This window comes from Glandiceps talaboti, chromosome 9 (genome assembly GCF_964340395.1).
Source record: "Glandiceps talaboti chromosome 9, keGlaTala1.1, whole genome shotgun sequence".
In the NCBI taxonomy this organism is placed as follows: Eukaryota; Metazoa; Hemichordata; class Enteropneusta; family Spengelidae; genus Glandiceps; species Glandiceps talaboti.
The window spans coordinates 6,721,357-6,744,389 of NC_135557.1; the positions used below are offsets into that span (position 1 = coordinate 6,721,357).

The 23,033-nt window shown below is 36.2% G+C and overlaps 1 protein-coding gene across 1 annotated transcript; it reads right to left on the reverse strand.

The window, feature by feature from the left end:
- Positions 1-753: 753 nt before the first annotated feature.
- On the reverse strand, positions 754-22,510 carry LOC144440464 (cholinesterase-like). Its single transcript, XM_078129832.1, has 7 exons — positions 22,467-22,510; positions 18,023-18,089; positions 8,819-9,162; positions 7,555-7,711; positions 4,677-5,497; positions 2,887-2,990; positions 754-922 (listed from the first exon to the last, which is right to left on the reverse strand). The coding sequence occupies exons 1-7, from the start codon at positions 22,467-22,469 to the stop codon at positions 754-756; spliced, it is 1,665 nt and encodes a 554-aa protein (XP_077985958.1). The 5' UTR covers positions 22,470-22,510.
- Between the last annotated feature and the right edge of the window lie 523 nt (positions 22,511-23,033).

Consider the following 23,033-nt stretch of genomic DNA (forward strand, 5'->3'; position numbering starts at 1 on the left):
TTTTTTATTGAACAGGTGAAGTAAAACGACAATATATATAAATATCAAATATTCCACTTTGCCGACTACTGAGTCGTGTACCAATCTCAGATAAAAAGCATGATGACGTCGACATTTCATTACCCAACAAAAGAACTTGGTCAAACACAAATCAGTGACAGAGTGTACAGGAATAACCATTTCAGAACTATCAGATCTCAGTCTCTGATAAACTGAAAGTTCGGTCATTGGGGTGGGGGTGGATAAAGACATCAACGTAGTCTAAGCCACAGGACATACATATACACTTGAGAAAGAATGACACTTCATGTACCAATAGCAACATTCAGGCCCCAAACAAATCAAAACTCTCTCATTGAGTGTCGCTTTATGAATAAAGTGATCCAACAAGTGAGTGACATTCCATAGACCAAAAGTCTCAGAACAATCACGTGACATATGATGCTTGAAGTATTTTGATTGAAATCAGATCTGGTGTAAAGGTAAACGTTCCGATGAAGTAACATATAACAAAGTCTAAAAATTATGTAAATTACTACTATGCAATCACGAGTTCTAACATCACCAGAAGACAATTGTAATGTCAGAGAACATTAGCTTCGATTGGAAGATTTTATGACAATAGTTTTATCAAAGTTGTAAAGATAAGTATTTTATGAGAAAAATACACAAAAACTCAGCTTGTGCCTTGTTGCCAGTCTTGCATAAATCATAATATTTGTTTCAGATTAGCATAGTATTTCAAACACGCTCTCACCAGCAGTCCTTTTCTTTTTCCAATCTTGGTATTAATTCACTAAATAGTTCACAATATTCATTTCTAAGATCCTTCCCTCGACGGAAAGATGGAATCTCCAGGAATTCACGTCCCTCGACTGTCTGTTTTGGCCAGAAGGGAACTGTTTTGCCTTTGTTAGGATCCCTGTGAATTAAAGTCAAAAAATATAAACTCATGGTGGCTATTTCAATTAGTATACATGTCGCAACTAAAACTCTCACCGTTATTGTTACTTGTTCAAGAAACCCAAACACAATCTCAGTTAAAACACAGGTGACAGGAGTAAAATACACGACGACAATTTACGCGTTTTAGACTAATATTTTGTCTCCTTTCCCCTCTGTTGAAAATCAAGAAAGAATCGGAGGTTTCTGTACATGTTTTCTTAATATACAAAATTGAAATGATATCAATAGTAAACCATTTTAGTATCTGATATGGTTGAAAACTACACGTTAACTCTATAGGAAAATACAATTGTCAATTTCCTTGAAGCAAGGCAGTGTGAACCCCAACAATTATTTTAATATTACTTCGAAAGGAGCAGGACCAAGATTTCATAGGTAACGTTTAGAATAACTTTGATTGTCAATGTATTTGGTCACCTAGGTACATTGTAATATATCATGCGCCTGTCATAAATACAGTCATATCTGAAATAGATTGGTATTTTGCTGGATCACTTTTCTGCATCACTGTCTGTATTCAAAGACTTTCTTTAGTATCCTTGATTCATGTCGTTGAAGATCCCACACAAAGAAAAATTATCACATAATTTATTGGTGATAAGGACGTTACGATACACAAACAAACACACACACAAACAAACAAACAAACAAACAAACAAACAAACAAACAATCAATGGACTGCACTGGTTAAAATATAAAATCAGTCTGCAGTATCTAGAGCAACGGTACTAACTACTCCACCTGACGTACCTCAGAATCGCAAAATGATTTTAAAGCTAACTGTAGCTGGAACGTTTTATTTGTCACATAATTCATAGTAATTTATTGCTTGTAATGTCTACAATACCGTAAGTATCACATTGCCTGTTGATAAAGGTATTTTTTAAATAGATGTATACATAATAAATCAAATTAAAATTTATTTTTGGGTCCGCACCCAAAAATCAGCGCCCTCAACGTCGATCACGATTTCAGCACGTTTCTTTAGTGCTTTTTAACGTATTCAATATCTAAGTATTGGTATTTTAACAATTTTCAGTGAATACATTATGGTTGTCTGATCGAAAAATCAAACTCCAGTTACAGTAAAGTTTCAATATGGTGGCAGACTCAAAGCAAAGCTTTCGCTCAAGATTAAAACTTGCCACTACATTACCCCAAGTCAACATTAACCACTAATTAACAAATACTATGTATCTTTATTAATAAATAAATAAATAAATAAATAAATAAATAAATAAATAAATAAATAAATAACCTATTTTAGGAGATACATAATTGATTGTCGAAAAAAAATATTTGTAGCTAGTACAGGTTTATAATGTTGTCATTATTTTAATATTGGTGTGTGACCCTATGATATAACACTCATTTCACCAAACTTAAACTTAGTAAGTGTTTTCAAGGACCGTAACATAATATGCGGTACCTTCAATAGCTAGAGCAACACAACAGAGCAACAAGGTCGAATTATTTTCACGCACGCATATATTAATGCATCTCAAGCCCGTGCAGTCGAAGTTATGGTTTCGACCAAGAAATCGAACATTCATTACTTTTATGATGTGCCTATAGGCATTAATATTCTAGTTCAGGTACTGAGAATTGACGCATTCTTCCTTTATTTTGCAATGTTGCGATGTTGCCTTTAAGATTTTAAACCCATATATAGCAAAATTGGACATCGACGTTAGCATAGTTTATGAATTCTACATATAATTTAGGATCGTGCACATACCCATATAGCCAAGTTGACCCAATATAATTTAGAATCGTGCACGTACCCATATTTAGCCAAGTTACCCCCATATAATTTAGAATCGTGCACATACCCATATTTAGCCAAGTTAACCCCATATAATTTAGAATCGTGCACATACCCATATTTAGAAAACTGGAATTTAGAATCGTGCACTTACCCATATTTAGCAAAGTTGGTCCATGATGCCATCATGATTTCAGATATCTGTACTTCATATTGACTATAACCATGACTGGGATCTATTGGCATTCCAAACACGAACTACGGGGAATGGATAACAGAAACCTTTGTTAAGATAAGACATTCAAATAGTACTAATGACGAAGACAAGTTGTCCATCAGGATGTTCGCAAAGACACAAACTAAACCATTGTTTGCACCAACACGGATATTGTGTAATAGCAGTCATGATGAGTGACATATCTGATAGTACATGTATGTTTCTCATCCAATGGCTACCCTATATCAACTCCGTACAGTGTTTCCACTATCTTGATTACATGGTGACTATATCCACATAACCCAAATACCGCTATCACCCATGTGTATAATCTAACACATTCAACAACAATCGTCTTAGTCTGTCGTATTTTGTTGATAGCTTGTTTTCATTCAAGCTGTAATATTAATTAAGTCTGGGGGAAGGGTCTAGATATTCAATTGGTTAAGAAAGAAACACACACACACAGATATATATATATATATATATATAATATATATATATATATATATATATATATATATATATATATATATATATATATATATAAACTCAGTATATGTAATATGTCTATACTAGAGTAAACAGTGCTCAATACACATGTATGTAGAGCGGTACATCACCATTTTGGGCCACGTGACTGGACATAAGCGATAATTAGTACGATCATAGACCCTCCATGGATGGTCTATGGTACGATGGATCAATACATATGTAGAGCGATGTAAATAACACAATGTGTATGTGTGTATAATTATATATATATATATATATATATATATATATATATATATATATATATGTGTGTGTGTGTGTGTGTGTGTGTGTGTGTGTGTCACAGTGTGTGTCTGAAAGCTATGCTAAGGATTATCTGCTAATTCAATTGAATTAAAATTCAACGCACACAAACACTCATTTGTGAACTTATACCTCCATCTAAATACGGAGCGATCCAAATATATCTAGATTCAAAGGGAAGTGGTACACAATACACCATTAAATAGGCTATCATCTCCATGGCTAGAGCTTGACATAACGATTACTAATAAATTAACAACAAGGCTGATAGAAACAAGCTACTGAATAAGAGATCCAAGCTCGTAGCAAAATGTAGACATGGAAATAAAGTTATCTAGCATTCTATTCTATATCTATTTAACTATATGAGGGGAAAAAAAACATAAGACGTGGATTAGTCCAACCGTCTTGTTACGTAATGTGCTAGCCAAAATCTAAGCGAACACATTGACCGTATCAAATTAATCTAGCCATCTGATGACCGCAGAAGAGAGAGAGAGAGAGAGAGAGAGAGAGTGTGTGTGTCTGTGTCTGTGTCTGTGTCTGTGTCTGTGCCTGTGTCTGTGTGTGTGTGCTACTGATCATGATATTGCATTTCGCACTGTTGTCGCCAGAGACACCCTCATTATTATTATAAATACATAACCTTGATAAAGGTATCTAATCTGATCTAAAGGTCTCACAAATGAAACATCACGAAAGGCCAAGTTACCACCTTTGACGTAATTCCGTTGATAAATACAATACTTCTCTGCTAATAATATTGCATATAGAGCACTATTCAGTATTGTACCCACTGACGGCCTCTGTACTGTGTGTGTGTGCGCGCGTGCGTGCGTGTGTGTCTACATGTGTGTGCAGTCAATTCAGTTTGCAGAACTACATTTGTATTGCTGTATTTGTATCTAAATAGTTTGAAGTCTTTTCACCTGAATTTCGGCAGTGTGTATAACTCCCATCCATTCAGGCCATTCCTGGTTACTTGCTCTGTGGCTAAAGTAGTACAAGTAAACATTCAAGTTCATATCGGTGTATTTATACGCAAGATCAACAATGGGACACAGGAATACCCTATCACCAACTATATCACCAAGAGAATCTCGATTGACTATCCCGTTGTCAAGTTGACCCCATGGAGTGTATCTGGCCTTGACAGCAGCGCGTGAACATGGCTGTAAATCATAGTTTACTAAATCAATGTTAGAAAGATAGCTGTCATAGGTTTGCAGATTGAGGGCGTCGTTTTCGTATCCAGGTATTTCAACTATAAACACAGTACCCTCGTTCTTGTTTGCGCCCATTAAAACATCAGTTTTCTTGATATAGCCGTCTTGAATTAATATACTTGGTTCATCAAGTAAAAAGTGGCCGTCTACCACAGGAACCCATGGAAATTCACAAAAATTTACAGTAACCAATTCATTCCGGCTGATAATGTCAGCAGGGACATTTCGGAGACAATCGACAAAGTTCGGGTCTGTATATTTGCATCCGACGGTCTCGCCAAGAACTGTCGAACGGATTTTCGATTGATCTCGGTTGATGAATCCCCAAATACTGTATGGCGAACTCTGCATTATAGCTCGTTTGAAGAATGGTCTACTAAGATGAGACATAAGATGCAATCCAATGCTGTTTCCTCCAACACTTTGACCAAATATGGTCACCGAAGTTGGGTTACCACCAAACGCTGCGATGTTTTCCTTCACCCATTTCATAGCTAGTAATTGATCCAGCAAACCATAATTTCCTAAAATAAAACAAAAAACTCTACAATATGGTCTCTGAATCCTATCTAATTCTGGTGAAAAATAAAATATACTACAAGTTAAAAATTTAAAGTGAAACCAGTTCCAGGAGAGTATAACTCATGAATGTCGATGGATTAGCTAGGTTGGATTCCAACAGAGCAGCTTACACATTACACATGGCTATGCGGTGGGTCTCTTCTGCTGGTCCCACAGTCTGTGGTTTTGTTATATGTGTAAGGAGGAACATGGTCAGCATATATTTTGATTCATAACGGTCGAATGGTTACAGTTGCCGGCGTGGAATCTGTATTTTGCAGCTTTAAGCCTGCCGCTGAGGTTTGTTTCTGAAATGGCTAGTCCTTGGGCAAGATTTGAACCATAATTATCCCTCAATTATTCCAGTTGTATAACTGGGAACATGGTAGAATAGATCTTGCAATGTGAATGCTTTAATCACTTGCAATAATAGACGCAACGTGGATTGAGGAAGACTTAATGTAAAAAGCCGTTATCTTATGATATGTGTTTTGACATGTCCATAGTTATATATTGTAAAGCCATTTGAGCAAGGTGCGGGGACAGCACTATATAAAAATTAGCATTATACCTAATATGACTTTGAGATTAAATGGACACTACGTACATACCATCTTTTAATTTTATGAAAGACAATATAATAGCGGTAAAGCAGAAGATGCACTGTATTGAAAACATTCGATGACAATTGCCATTATACCGTGCACGAGCCAAATTGAACAAAAAATACATAATATATACCCTGGTCGTGCTACGTCGCGACAACGCGTGTCTACGTCACTGGTACTGCTGTATGTGTTCGAAATATGAGTCAAAACGTTCAAAATTGCTATTTCTTTCTCAGATTTGTCTTTAATATTATTGACACTGGTATAATAATATTATTCTCTAATATTTTTCTTCATTCAGTTGAAAAATACACGTGTCCCAAGGTAACTACCCCAGCGACTCGTAGTGACAAACGCCCTTAGGTCACTCGTATTTTCCCTAATTGCAAAGAAGAAAAAGAAAAAAATAGTAGATATCTAATAGAGCTGTTATGCAGCTATTAATTCCTGAGTCTTAGAGCAGAGAGAACAGAATGATGCTACATAACAACACGAGGGGTAATATATTGTCTACTAGTGCCCGAATAAAGCCAGCCACAAAATGTTCTATAACCCATCACATTTTTGGGCACATATTCTTTCCATTGTAAAATCAAGTCACTGATATGACTCTCATGTTATATGAATAGTACCCAAGGGAAAATAGAACGAGACTAATGTCTGTATATGCAAATTGAGGTCACTGCGCGTCAATAGTCCACAACACTTTCAGATTGGGGCGATCTTATAATTACTGTCATCGTGAACCATACATCACTAACCCGAGACTGAGGCTCTTCATCAATGGTTCTCGAGTTATGTCTTTCTTACGTTTAATTTACCATTCTCGCAAACCAGAGCTGTTATTTCTTCCGCTACACTTCGTTCCAGTGGAACGGCCCCTTAAGAACGGTGCCGTAAAAGAGGCCGTGGTTTGCGACGGTGACGCTTATCACATGGTATTAGCTGCTGTCGTCAGCATTTATAGTACGAGAGAACTTAATTTCTTAGACAGGACAGGAGACGAACCGACGAAAAGGAACTCAGTCGATTCCAAATATATGGGTTATCTAATGTTATGATTAATGATGACATATTAATAGACAGAACCCCAGTGTGAAGTTGTAAAACTCATTTATAAATATATATGTGTGGTTGTGCAAATATTCTTTACGAAATAATAGTTATTTTGAATGTTTAGGCTAAATATTTTGCAGAGCAGAACCAATAGCAAAGAAGTCCATTGAAATTGTGTATAATTTATCATTTATATATGGAAAAGAAACATTTTTTTGGAAAGGTTCAACTTGTCTCGGTAAATTATTGTTGGCAAGCGTTGTATTCTTATTTCATTATTTCTCCAGGAATAACACATATTATTTTCTAGAGACAATAACCTTCATAATATGTTTCTGTGCAAAGTAAAGTCCAACCTTTTGCTCGTCCATCTCCCGTTGCTAGGAACCCAAAAGAACCAACACGATAGTTCATGGAAACAATAATAACATCTTCGATCCCTGCCAAAAATCTGCCATCATAGAAATCAAGAGAAGCAGTGCCCTGGATATATCCACCACCATATATCCATATCTGTGTGAAATGTAGACACTGTTTTAGTATACAACCATCAAAGTATTAAATTGCTCATCATACATACATGACTTGTCATGTAAATAACATCTGCAGAGCAGCATCCCTAGCCATTCGAAAGATCGGCCAAATTAGAAAGTACCTCGACAATACCAGTACCGAAAGACTAATCCATGCATTTGTTACCTCTAGGCTGGATTATTGCAATTCCATCCTCTATGGATTACCAGACAAAGAGATCAACAAACTTCAACGTGTGCAGAACACAGCTGCTAGACTTGTTGCCAAACTACGCAAATATGATCATGTCTCACCAGTATTACATAATCTTCATTGGTTACCTGTACGTCAACGTATTGCATACAAAATCTTGCTCGTCACCTACAAGGCTGTCAACAAACTGTCACCATCCTACATCATTGAACTAATACCCATACACAAGCCAACACGTGCCCTACGTTCTAGTACTCATCTTACACTTGCCATTCCACGTGTTGCAACTACCACGTACGGAGATCGCGCCTTCTCTGTTGCCGGTCCTAAGTTATGGAACTCTCTCCCAATTCACATTAGGAGAGCGGTATCGATCGAAACATTCAAGTCCCAACTAAAGACATACTTGTTTACAAACTTTTAGAACATACTATACTTTTATATGCAGTAATCAATAAGTTTTGTTTTTTAGTGAATTTCAAGTTGTCTTTTATAGTAATCAATAGTGAACGTCAAGTTTTTGGTTTTGGTTTTGATTTCTATGCAAATCAAGTTTGTGCTTTTTTTTTTTTTTTTTTTTTTTTTTTTTTTTTTTTTCTCAGTATTGTAAAGCGCATTGAGGCTGTTGCGTAATGCGCTGATAAGAATTTATTATTATTATTATTATTATTATTATCCCACATATCCCATAATACTCCATATTTTAGTAGGTTTGAAAGAATTATAGCTAGGCGGAAACACGTGATTATTACTTGCCTTGTGATACAAGCATTAACATTGGCACGAACACTACGTTGAGTATGTCGATTATAAAAACAACATTTGCCACTTGACCGTCCAAAAAGAATGTAATTTTTGGACTGAATCGTTACATATAGCTATACATACACATACCATTACAGATGCATTGTTGGGTCTTGGGGACGCGGTCCAGACATTGAGATAAAGGCAGTCTTCACTGACTGGTGTATTTGCATTCATCATTGCAACACCTTTTAAGCCAGGCAACTTGGGGTATCTTTGTTGCATACAGGAATTACTGTAATTAACAGCATCGCGTACACCTTCCCATGATGCAATCGGTACAGGAAGCCTGAAGCGGAGTTCGCCAAGTGGTGGTTCGGCAAATGGTATACCTAGATATGCATATACCTCTCCGCGTTCATCTGGTAGGGTGATTGATTTCCCTTTTACCATTCCAGAACGTGTTTCAACCAAAATATCTTGGTTTGGTAATCCTGGAAAAATATATGTTGTAGTAAGATCAACTGAAGTTACAACGCCTTTGGAATTGTAAAAAATCACTAGGGGGAGACCTTTTTCTCTCTCCTCCTCCCCCCCCCCTCTCCCTCCCTACCTCCCATTAATCCATGCCAGCTGAGAGCTCATGGTGACCTCGCAAAACATCAAGACTTACCGAATATCAAAAAGGTGTATTTTTATCAACGGTAACACTATCATCATAATCTGCTATTAAGTGGTCATCTTCGATTGATATTGTCCGACCTACATACCGTGGTAGGTTTGCTTTTGTCATTAAATCTCTATCATTTAAATACTGTGTTTACTGTCCAAGAATTTCCCCAATTCTACCAGGCAAACAGGTAATAACAAACACAAAACCCCCATCACAATGCTAGCATATCATATAAAATAACTTTTCTGTGGTGGCCACAACTTGTACGTTAATATATGTGACTTGTTATCATAATCACTGTGTGACGTGAGATTTTATTAGTTGCGACAAGCTTTTAATAATTTGTATTGATGGATTGTGAATATTTCACCAAAAATAATTTATTTTATATGATATCAGGGATGGAAAAAGTACCATGCATGTACATCTGAAAAAAAATCCTAATACACGACGATTTCTGGTGTTGTACTATATTTGTGTCCAGAATCTGTGTCTCCTAATAGTTTTCACCAATTACAAAAAAATGCAATCATATTTTTTTTTTAGAGAGAACGGCTAGACCTGAGATGGGTGTGTAGTTATTCTCATCAAACTCTGGTCATTCAAGTACATGTAAGAGTGACAGAACGTTTGGTTAAGTAATTATACAAGAAAGTCTCCTTTTTTTGGATTTTTAAAAATACCATCAAAGGAGAAAAACATTTTTTTTAAAGTTTGACTTAGAAGATTGTAGTTGAAATTGGTAACTGAATTTAGAGTGGGATTTTGATCAATGCCTAATAGCTTCTCCGTGAAAATATTGTTCATTATAATTCAATGTCACTTTGATCAACTGGGTGAAAATAGTATCGGGGTGTAATATAACATATACAAAGGATTATTATGTATGAAAGGCGACATATGTTTCCAAAAGAGGTGTATTTGATCTGTGTTTACACTGATGATAATGTTGATGATGGTCGATGTTCGGCAATTCATGAATAGCAAGGAAACGATATTTTCAAACAACAACATCGTAACTGTACAGGTTGATGTTTACAAATAATTCAAAGTCGATCCGACCATATTACTATAGTGTGACGTCAAAATATAGTAATATGAAATGTATGGATTTCATATTACTGCACTTTGACGTCACACCCTAGGAATATGAGGGTCTATGTATAGAATAACAACGAAAATGTTACTAAGGATGAAGACATGTGTATCATAATTCAGCGACGTCGACAGCTCGAAGCACGAAAGCCAACATTTGATCAATATCACACCACAACAGAACAGAACAGAACAGTAACAAATGATAGAAGTATATATGCAGAGACTGAGCATTATACGAAAAGTCAAATTTACCCACCTTTACCGTACCCAACCTTTACCCTTGGTGAGACCCACCTAACCACCATCTCTGTCCAGGGGTAGTACGAGACGCAGTACCACTTTTGACTGTCTACAACCCCCAGGTGAGAGATTACCGGGGGTAAATTAAGTCAAAGGTAGTACTTCGTCTCATACTACCTACATTTACACATCCTCTGACCATGATTTACCCCGGTGGAAAGATATGGTCAAATATGACTTTTCGTATAGTGATCGAGGAACGTGTAGGGATTCACACTCTGACATAAACTCCACACAAAGCGAAGTGTTATCCTCCATGGATGATAACAGTGGTTGATCTTTTCGGCAAATTTTTGAAATCATTAAAACGAAGAATATTAATATTATTTAAGCCTACAAGGTGTCAAAAAAGGTGTCAACAGATTTAAATACCATGCATTTGACTAAATTGTCGGGGAAAAAGACATATTTTACGAGGCTGCTAGTTAACACTAGAAACGTTTCAACCTGGTGTATCTAGCTACCTTCAAAACTTCCGTACTAGCCTCGCTAATGCCATACTAGATCTAGGGTTAGCTTCCCCTGGGAGCCCTGGCTTTTAGTGACTTAGACTAATTAAAATGCAACTTGGTATCAGAAAGGGTATACTTTTTGCATAAAATTGGTATCACGCCACTTTGGGTTTCAATGTTTGTGAGGAACCTCCCCGTAATGTTACTCATGGAGTTATCCCCTCCCCAGCCCCTAAAGAATAGTAAAACTATTCATAACCAATACAAGATTTTTGAAAATGTTACTAGTAACTGCTCCTTTAGGCATTTCGTGTTAAACGTTGGAAGGCAACATTTTCAGGGTAATTTTAATGGCGAATAAAAATGCCTTCCAAGTAAAAATTTATAAATATTACCACTAAAAACTAGCCTAAAATTTACAAAGCATTCCATGGTTTGCATACAAATTTTACTGTTGAACCTTTTGCCATTGAATCACATGCACAAGTAATGATTTTCAATAATTAAGGTATATCCTAAGAACGCACGCTTAAAATTTTATATTCTTGAATACATGTATAACAATAAATCACACGTTTTCCGGCAAAGTTTAATTTGTTGATTTAGCTTATACTTTTAATGGGTTAAGTTATTTCTATTATTAATTCTTTTCGGCAATTAGACCATGAATACACAAGCGAATACAAGCTTCGAATTTCATAAAATTTGGTACATAATTCCACGATAAATCTCAAATGTCTTGTAAGTTGTATGCTATAGATTTCCTATACTTTGAACATGCATCGGCAATAACAAGGCACGCGAATCTGACATACCTTGGAGTAACCTTTCCTTCATATCATTTGCATAATTAATGATTTTGTTAAATTAGGGAATATGTTAGTAATATAATCTACAAATTTCTTATAATTTCTTATAAAAATTGACATCAAAATACACATTTCCTTTTCAGTGTGTTCTTGTGGTTTTTAATTGCAATGAGTTTCATGGTTCATACATATGTAAGGGTGACCCATTTTTTTTGTTTCTCATCTTCAGTGGAATAGTCAGGTGGGGCGGGCGGGCGAAATAAAAAAAAGGGGGGGGGGCAAGAAAAAAGTCTGTATTTTTTCAGTTCTATTCTCTGTCCTTTCTGTCCTGTCAGTCTCTCTTCAACTTCTTTGCTCTTCTCTTTATTGAATTCCTTGTCACAAGTCTCTTTCCTTCATTGTAGCAAGGTTAACAAGTCCGTAGAACAACTTTGTAAGAAGATGAATACTTATCATTCTGATGGGTGTATATCTGTAGCCATGAACTATTGTATGATTTTATCAGGAGTACTAATACATTCGTCCTATTAATCAAAGTGGCATTGACATCGCTGACAATTTTTTCAAGTTATCCAATTTGAACTTTATGATTTAACTTTTTGAAACGCTTATTATTGTGATTGTCATCAGTGTGCTAGAGGAATTTTCATTTATATAAATCATTACTTCTATGAAACAATTTTCTTCAGTGTGAACTTGTCAAAATAATCAGATAACATGTAAACATTTCTAGAACTCAGAACTCCTTTGGGATTTACTGTTTAAAAGTAATTAAACGTAATTAATGTAAATGATACCATGGGATTTGTACCCCCTTAAGACATAGTGGGATGACCCAACGTATATTTGATTGTGGTTCTATGTACTAACTTTTGTTTTATTCTGATTACGCAATTAAAGTAATCCACAAGTTTTGATTGCATTTTTATGTGACATTGAACCTCAGGAAATGTGAATTTCTATACGAAAGGTCTTTTATTGTTATTTATTGTTTTTTTTATTGCTCACAAGTTTAAATCATTTCAGTCGAGGTAGTCGCGTGTGTATCTTGCCAAAGGTCCGGTGGATGTAACACGGTGATGAAGACCCAGGAATAAAAAAACTTCTAAGATGGCCGTACAAAATCCAAACTATCTGCGGAATCGTGTGATGAAATTGTATTTAACAGGGACACGAAGGGAGCTGGATGTTTACTGACATTATTTGAGCTGGTCTTTGCGAAACCTTGACGTGTGAGGAAGTATTTCCTGGACAATTTCGAATGTCAGGTTTGCTGTACCTGAACGAAGTGTGCATGATAGCAGAAGTCGACTGCATTTCTGATACAACGATTGCCGAGATCGACGATTAAGGACACTCGCACTGATTTCTTAACGCTGATGCTTCATGTTTGGAAAGCTGATGTAAGTACGATTTGAGTAATGCAAGTCGCATGGAAATCGGACTGGATTTGATAAAGTTACGGCCATTCATAACTCTATACTGATGAACTTTTGAGTACTCTCGACGAGCGGATTTGCCAGGTTGAACTCATACATAGCGAATCACAACTGATGTCTACGTTATATCGTTTATTCCGATTTTATTTCTATGAAACACTGACTGAGACGACTGATGCTTTATACATCAATACAGAATAATTGCAGACTCTGATAATTATTCTCATTGATATTCGGAACTCTTCCGTGGATTTCGTAAGCAAATCGACGTCGCTGTTATTGTTAATGTTGTTAGTCTGACAAATCATCGGTGGAAGTCGACGTTATTTGTCATGTTTGTTTATGACCTTTCGAATGACCCCAGGAGTGACTTTTGGCAGGTGAAGCTACGCCAGTTTTCCTCGCGTTAGTAATCTGTTACTAACGTTGCTATATGGGATTTAGAGGGATTACTGCAAAGGACACTACTGTAGGAATGAACACCTCGGAGCCATTAATCTGATTTGTGTAACAGGTTTATGAATCGATACCTCTTATTTCTATGATATTAAGACATTGACTTTCAGTGAATGCTATTACATAAGTGAGCACGTTTGATTTATAGGAATTGTAAGTTTTTGATAACGAGATTGTAAGTTTTTGATAACGAGATTGTAAGTTGAAACTATTACTGTACCGGTATATTTGAATGTTGATAGGGTTATTGTTAATTAGATTTCATTCTTTCACTTTACTGCATGTGACAGTGTCATTTGTCCAGTCGATACACTCGTCTTGGTATACCCCACCCTCAACGCAACCGCATTTTGCCACAAATTCACGACCCAACTCACACGGACGAAATTTTTGATTGCCCTTGTGGAGTTTGCTCCTATACAGCTAGCCCGTGAACCACATCGAAATAAAGCAAGGGTAACATAAACATCGAAGTCTTCCAAGGTCATGCATGTCATGGGTCATGAAACGCATTATGTTACGGAGTCGGTCATTTCCCCGATGATACAACTGATAAAACTGGTCAAGAAAATGGGATTTTTTTAGGAATGCAGTATGACTTTTACCAATTTTAAGCATAATTATGAAAATGATGGAAATATTCTGAGCTATTAGTACATGCAGCAAAATGTACCGTGCGACGGCATTAATTTCGAGCCCTGTCCCTCATCAATTCTCAACGACTTCAGCCATGATGAAAGACACATGCTGCTCCACGTAACAAAGGAGGTGGGGGTGGGGATAGACGGCAGTGTTCTGCCAAGGTTTCCAATAAGTGGGGACAAAGGCCCCTTGGTTGCAAAAAGTGGTGTCATTTGACAGAGAGTGGGGTCAATTATTATTGTCTATGAAATATTCACATATATTATCTCAGACCACTATAGAGATACTGTGGTCTGACATATTCCGTTACGTATAGACCATTACCTAACTACATAAAAAAATTACATTCACAATAACAGTTCCCAGTAACCTATTTTTTGAAAATTGTGTACTGCACATTACACCTTAGAAAAAGAAGGCAATTAAGATTATGTAATTTTAAGTCATTTCTACAGAGTATATTATATATTGTTTACAAAGATTGGACAGCCAGGTAGTCACAATTTTTAATCTGAATATCAATGAATAGCAGTGCTCAAATTTATAATTCCCTTTTTTCAGACAAGGACAAAGAACAACTTCAAAATAAGTCACAGTAAACATATGATTGAATAAAAACTTTGAGAAATCCTGATGTGTTTATCATATTCATGACATTTTGGAGAAAAAAAATCCCTGACTTTAAAAAGTATCAAATGTGAACGAAAAAGTTACAATTAATCAACAACGTCAACATTGGGATGCTTACTTGTATATACCACTGTAATTATTTTCTGATTTGCACAACAAGTTCGTTCTTCATGTCTGACCGGGCACACATACATCGGCCGTCTATAGTGGCCAAGCCAGCGGATCACGCATTGATTTAGTACCCAACATTCACATGTGTCACTGTCAACATCATGCAACACTCGGTACGATCCTCTAAAAAGCTGTGTTAAACACAGCTTTTTCGGAATCAAAATACACATGTACTCATTTTATTTCCATTAATCTAACCAATCAACAAATGAAAATCACAACCTGTCCCATAAATTTGGTTTACTAAGGCCTCTGTGCTGTGGCAGATAGATGTTAACATGGTTAAGGTAGCAAGTTCAGTGTTTCGTACACGTCAGTGAGTAGGTCAGAGGTCACGACAGTGACGGTAGACAAAACATGTGACGAGAGACGTCCATTTCGACGTCTCATCTACTCCCTCTATGTTTCAATTTGTAGATTAAGTTTATCAAAGTTGATCTTTTTGTGGCATTTTTTATGTTAACAATAGAACTGCGCGTTGTCACTGTTCTTATGATGTCAACAATACGGAGTCAGTATACTTCTTGTGGGATTGACGTCGGGGCCAATTTTGCTGTGCTCAGGAGTCGGTCGGAAATAAAAAAAAAACTTTTTTTTTCTGATGGTGGAGCTGCAAATTAGGGTCGGTCGGGAGATGAGAAACAAGAAAAATAAAAAGGGTCGCCCTAATATATATAAATTATGCAAAATTATGCACATGTAAGATGTTAAATCTCAAAATTTTGCTGGGAAGGCGTGTTTCTTTGGATTAAGCACCATTAAATTACCCCCAGCAAAGTCGCCTTCCAGCTTTTACTCCAAAATGTCTACAGCATTCACATTTTCTGAAATTGGACTAACATACATTGTCCGATGACGTAATTTAGTACATCATAAAAAAATGTCGAGGAAATACCTTCTCATACAATCAACTGTTCTAACAATGCCAGAAGACAATTGTAGTGTCATAGAAGGTATGCATTCATAGAATTGTTTAAATGAAGTTTCAGTATTTTGCACTCGAGTTACAAATGTATAAACCCAGCTAGTGCCTCTTTAAAATATAAATACATGTCAAAATATATAAATGAATGAATGAATGAATATATGAATGAATAAATGAGTGAATGCATGCATATATGAATGAATGAATGAGGGAATGCATGAATATATGAATGAATGAATGAATGAATGAATGAGGGAATGTATGAATGCATGAATATATGAATGAATGAATGAATATATGAATGAATGCATGAATATATGAATGAATGAATGAATGAATGAATGAGGGAATGTATGAATGCATGAATATATGAATGAATGAATGAATGAATGAATGAATGAATTAACGAACGAACGAATGAAAGAAAGAACAAATGACCAAATAAATATATACACTAAACTACCTAATTACCAACCAAAAGTAACTATCTTCCCACAAACATGCATAAATACATGCATACTTATATACATTCACATATACACACACACATACATACATACATACATACATACATACATACATACATACATGTATACATTACATGTATACATTACATACATACATACATACATACATACATACATACATACATACATACATACATACATACATACATACAAACATGCATACAAACCGGGGAGGGGGGGGGTACCACTGGCCAGTTCTGGTAGGGGTGTGTGGCCAATGCTGTCAACCCCAGACCCCATTTTAGACCAATTCTGACCCAAAGCCAATATCCCGTTTTAGATTAGACTGTTCAACTTTTTAGAAGACCCCATTTTAGACCAACGTTGAACTCATGGTTTAACGATGGATGCAATGTTGCGCATGTGCAGTTAACGTAACAACGCATTATGGGGCGATATCTAAAACCAAGCATTTCAGGGGGTGTGCATACTATCTCAACCAGTGAATTAGCAGGGGAAATTTCCCGAACTCGTCGAGAATTTATTAAGGAGCTTCTTCGAATTCCGGGATCCCATTTTAGACCAAACAAAATAAAAAAAACCGTGAAATGTGGACCCCATTTTAGACTCATTAGCTCTCAAAAGACAGTACCCATTTTAGACCAAAGAGCGAAAAACCCTACCCCAAAGGACGGCACGAATACATATACGTATACCCAATAGGTGGGAGTACCCCCCCCCCCGGAACACACACACACACACACACATACATACCTATCTAACTCTGCAACTCCATACATCCATACCTTCCTGCCTACCTACCTACCTACCTATCTATCTACCTACCTACCTACCTACCTACCTACCTACCTACATATATATGAAAATGAATAAATAAACAAATATATAAACAAACAAATAACCTATATATAAATAGACGAATACACAGTCGTATCAATACATAAAATCTATTCCTTTTTCTCAGGCTGTTCAGAGTTCTGGATTTTCGATGCATCCAAGGATTCCGTAGAATTAATCACGTGATCCATACCACACCAACGTCATTTTAATAAACATAACTCGGCTAAATGTTGTCAGGTGCTTGTACAGTCACGTACTTTATTGTTAGTATAAGTCATTTTTCATTTCCTAAATTTGGTTTGAAAATTTCGATGCGATTGTTTTCAATGTCTATCTTTTATTTTTGTATAAAAACATACCTATTGAATTAGTCATCTACACTCCCTCAATTTGATTTTGATATTAACAAAGTAGTTGTTGTCAATACTTACCATCATACTGTGGATAAGCAATTACAGTAGCAGCTAGTAGATAACTGAGTAAAAAGATATATCGCAGCTAGAATTAGAGGGAAAACAAAATAATTAGATAAAGACTTCTTTAAGTTCGATGTAGTCCAAAACGCATTAAGTGCACAAAGAAAGTGTCCGTATACCGTTAATCCCATGAATTGAACAAGCCCCATACCTTGATAATCATTTCTACAGCACTGCCCCCAACATGTCACTCTTACCATGCATCAGCGCCTAATTTTGCAACTGTCATTTGTGTGTAAAAAATCGCTTTCAGCTTGGCTGGTTTCGAATAGTCTAAGAGTACATCTAGTTCAATACCTATATATCCAAAGACAGGCTGTATAAACACTTCACTACAAAGTGACTTGTGCAAAAAACAGGTCTCCATATAGAATACATGTATATTCATTGTCTTGACTTGACAGGTCTTCATCATATAGAATACATGTATGTTCATTGACTTGACTTGACCGGGTTATTGAACAGAACTACGGATTGGTAAAAACGGAAATACTGCTCGATTTGGGACTGTCATTTTGTTACAGAGCGAGTCCTTGCTAGGGGCGTTGATTTCACACTGAACTTTTTGGGGAAAACATCGGATTATTTGGCCGAGAAGTGCGGGATGGAATTTCTATAGTGAATTTGTAATTAACATGATAATGGGTAAGAGGTTATGTAACAGGGTTGTAGATGACAAGGTTGACTCTCTGGTGAAAAACCTAAAAACTCGTCGAATTCGAGGTATTAACTTCGTTATATAGTACATGTCCTCTAACGTGTAATTAATTATCAGATAATTGTCAGATTTAAATTTATTTTCAAATGAAATATGCATTGGCCAGACAATTTTAACACACAAGCAATGGTTTTAAGCATTGAACTAAAATCAGCAGTATAAATATTTTAAATAGCAGAGGGTGTCAAAACAGCAGTTACGTAACTGTCAGGAGTATAAGCTATTTCTAATAGCAGGGGAGGGTATGTAAATACAGTTATGTAACTGTCAGGAGTATAAGCTATTTCTAATAGCAGGGGAGGGTATGTCAATGCAGTTATGTAACTGTCAGGAGTATAAAATATTTCTAATAGCAGGGGAGGGTATGTCAATGCAGTTATGTAACTGTCAGGAGTATAAAATATTTCTAATAGCAGGGGAGGGTATGTCAATACAGCAGTTATGTAACTGTCAGGAGTATAAGCTATTTCTAATAGCAGGGGAGGGTATGTAAATACAGTTATGTAACTGTCAGGAGTATAAGCTATTTCTAATAGCAGGGGAGGGTATGTCAATGCAGTTATGTAACTGTCAGGAGTATAAAATATTTCTAATAGCAGGGGAGGGTATGTCAATGCAGTTATGTAACTGTCAGGAGTATAAAATATTTCTAATAGCAGGGGAGGGTATGTCAATACAGCAGTTATGTAACTGTCAGGAGTATAAGCTATTTCTAATAGCAGGGGAGGGTATGTCAATGCAGTTATGTAACTGTCAGGAGTATAAAATATTTCTAATAGCAGGGAAGGGTATGTCAATACAGCAGTTATGTAACTGTCAGGAGTATAAAATATTTATAATAGCAGGGGAGGGTATGTCAATACAGCAGTTATGTAACTGTCAGGAGTATAAAATATTTCTAATAGCAGGGGAGGGTATGTCAATACAGCAGTTATGTAACTGTCAGGAGTATAAAATATTTCTAATAGCAGGGGAGGGTATGTCAATACAGCAGTTATGTAACTGTCAGGAGTATAAAATATTTCTAATAGCAGGGGAGGGTATGTCAATACAGCAGTTATGTAACTGTCAGGAGTATAAAATATTTCTAATAGCAGGGGAGGGTATGTCAAAACAGCAGTTATGTAACTGTCAGGAGTATAAAATATTTCTAATAGCAGGGGAGGGTATGTCAATACAGCAGTTATGTAACTGTCAGGAGTATAAAATATTTCTAATAGCAGGGGAGGGTATGTAAATACAGCAGTTACGTAACTGTCAGGAGTATAAAATATTTCTAATAGCAGGGGAGGGTATGTCAATACAGCAGTTATGTAACTGTCAGGAGTATAAAATATTTCTAATAGCAGGGGAGGGTATGCAAATACAGCAGTTATTTAACTGTCAGGAGTATAACATATTTCTAATAGCAGGGGAGGGTATGTCAATACAGCAGTTATGTAACTGTCAGGAGTATAAAATATTTCTATTAGCAGGGGAGGGTATGTCAATACAGCAGTTATGTAACTGTCAGGAGTATAAAATATTTCTAATAGCAGGGGAGGGTATGCAAATACAGCAGTTATGTAACTGTCAGGAGTATAAAATATTTCTAATAGCAGGGGAGGGTATGCAAATACAGCAGTTATTTAACTGTCAGGAGTATAAAATATTTCTAATAGCAGGGGAGGGTATGTCAATACAGCAGTTATGTAACTGTCAGGAGTATAAAATATTTCTAATAGCAGGGGAGGGTATGTAAATACAGCAGTTATGTAACTGTCAGGAGTATAAAATATTTCTAATAGCAGGGGAGGGTATGCAAATACAGCAGTTATGTAACTGTCAGGAGTATAAAATATTTCTAATAGCAGGGGAGGGTATGTAAATACAGCAGTTATGTAACTGTCAGGAGTATAAAATATTTCTAATAGCAGGGGAGGGTATGCAAATACAGCAGTTATGTAACTGTCAGGAGTATAAAATATTTCTAATAGCAGGGGAGGGTATGTAAATACAGCAGTTATGTAACTGTCAGGAGTATAAAATATTTCTAATAGCAGGGGAGGGTATGCAAATACAGCAGTTATGTAACTGTCAGGAGTATAAAATATTTCTAATAGCAGGGGAGGGTATGTCAATACAGCAGTTATGTAACTGTCAGGAGTATAAAATATTTCTATTAGCAGGGGAGGGTATGTAAATACAGCAGTTATGTAACTGTCAGGAGTATAACATATTTCTAATAGCAGGGGAGGGTATGTCAATACAGCAGTTATGTAACTGTCAGGAGTATAACATATTTCTATTAGCAGGGGAGGGTATGTAAATACAGCAGTTATGTAACTGTCAGGAGTATAAAATATTTCTATTAGCAGGGGAGGGTATGTAAATACAGCAGTTATGTAACTGTCAGGAGTATAAAATATTTCTATTAGCAGGGGAGGGTATGTAAATACAGCAGTTATGTAACTGTCAGGAGTATAAAATATTTCTAATAGCAGGGGAGGGTATGTCAATACAGCAGTTATGTAACTGTCAGGAGTATAAAATATTTCTAATAGCAGGGGAGGGTATGTCAATACAGCAGTTATGTAACTGTCAGGAGTATAAAATATTTCTAATAGCAGGGGAGGGTATGTCAATACAGCAGTTATGTAACTGTCAGGAGTATAAAATATTTCTAATAGCAGGGGAGGGTATGTCAATACAGCAGTTATGTAACTGTCAGGAGTATAAAATATTTCTAATAGCAGGGGAGGGTATGTCAATACAGCAGTTATGTAACTGTCAGGAGTATAAAATATTTCTAATAGCAGGGGAGGGTATGTAAATACAGCAGTTATGTAACTGTCAGGAGTATAAAATATTTCTAATAGCAGGGGAGGGTATGTCAATACAGCAGTTATGTAACTGTCAGGAGTATAAAATATTTCTAATAGCAGGGGAGGGTATGTCAATACAGCAGTTATGTAACTGTCAGGAGTATAAAATATTTCTAATAGCAGGGGAGGGTATGTCAATACAGCAGTTATGTAACTGTCAGGAGTATAAAATATTTCTAATAGCAGGGGAGGGTATGTCAATACAGCAGTTATGTAACTGTCAGGAGTATAAAATATTTCTAATAGCAGGGGAGGGTATGTCAATGCAGTTATGTAACTGTCAGGAGTATAAAATATTTCTAATAGCAGGGGAGGGTATGTCAATGCAGTTATGTAACTGTCAGGAGTATAAAATATTTCTAATAGCAGGGGAGGGTATGTCAATACAGCAGTTATTTAACAAGTTTTCGCTCAGGATATAAATTTGTCACTACTAACATTACCTATGGATGATATTGACCGCTAATTAACAGATACATTGTCTTATTAGAAATAACTCGCCCAATTTTACTGAATGTGTCTTTGTTATTTGATAAAAAGGGATGTCCAGTCGCAGCCAGTGCGGCTTTAAATATGGAAATCGACCCATCTGACTGGAATCAAAGCTTAAATTTGTAGGTACCCAAGATAAAACTATTTCACAGCTAGAAATCAAGAATGCAATCAGTACTCTTACAACTAGAAAGGCACTAGATTTAACTAGTTTAGACATTCTTTTTTGCAATATCAATTATTAATTTGAAATTCCAATTACAAATAAAAAGCGATCAAGTTCAAAATGGCCTTGGAAGGTTGGCACTAAATAATTTTTTCTTACCATCTTCACAGACGAGTATTCCTCTTTCCTGTCACGGTGAACTGTCTCCTCTTGTGGTGATCTCCAGTCACGGTGAGCTATCTCCCCTTGTGATGATCTTCGTGTTCTCCCCAACAACAACAACAACAACAACAACAACAACAACAACAACACCAACAAAAAAACAACAACAACAACAACAACAGCAGCAGCAGCAACAACAACAACAAGCTCAAGCAATACTGGTTTGATCACATTCAGAGACTGGGTACAGGAACTGGACTTCGCTGAACTATGTATATCAGAATTGTAAATTCTAGATCTATTGTCTTCTCTACCATTCAATATTGATAGACAATGATCACATATACCAGACCTACACACTCCTACTTTGCATGTCTGCTGTTTATCCGCCATGAAAGTGACGGGCACAAAGAGCTTATGCAACACAAAATATCCCGTTCAGAAAAGATAATGGAAGCACTGTATGACAAATAAATTGATCATCTGATCCCAATCCGGACAAATATGGATAGTACACTGTATAATTTTATCTTGACTTGGATAAGGAAGATATTCCTGACTGGT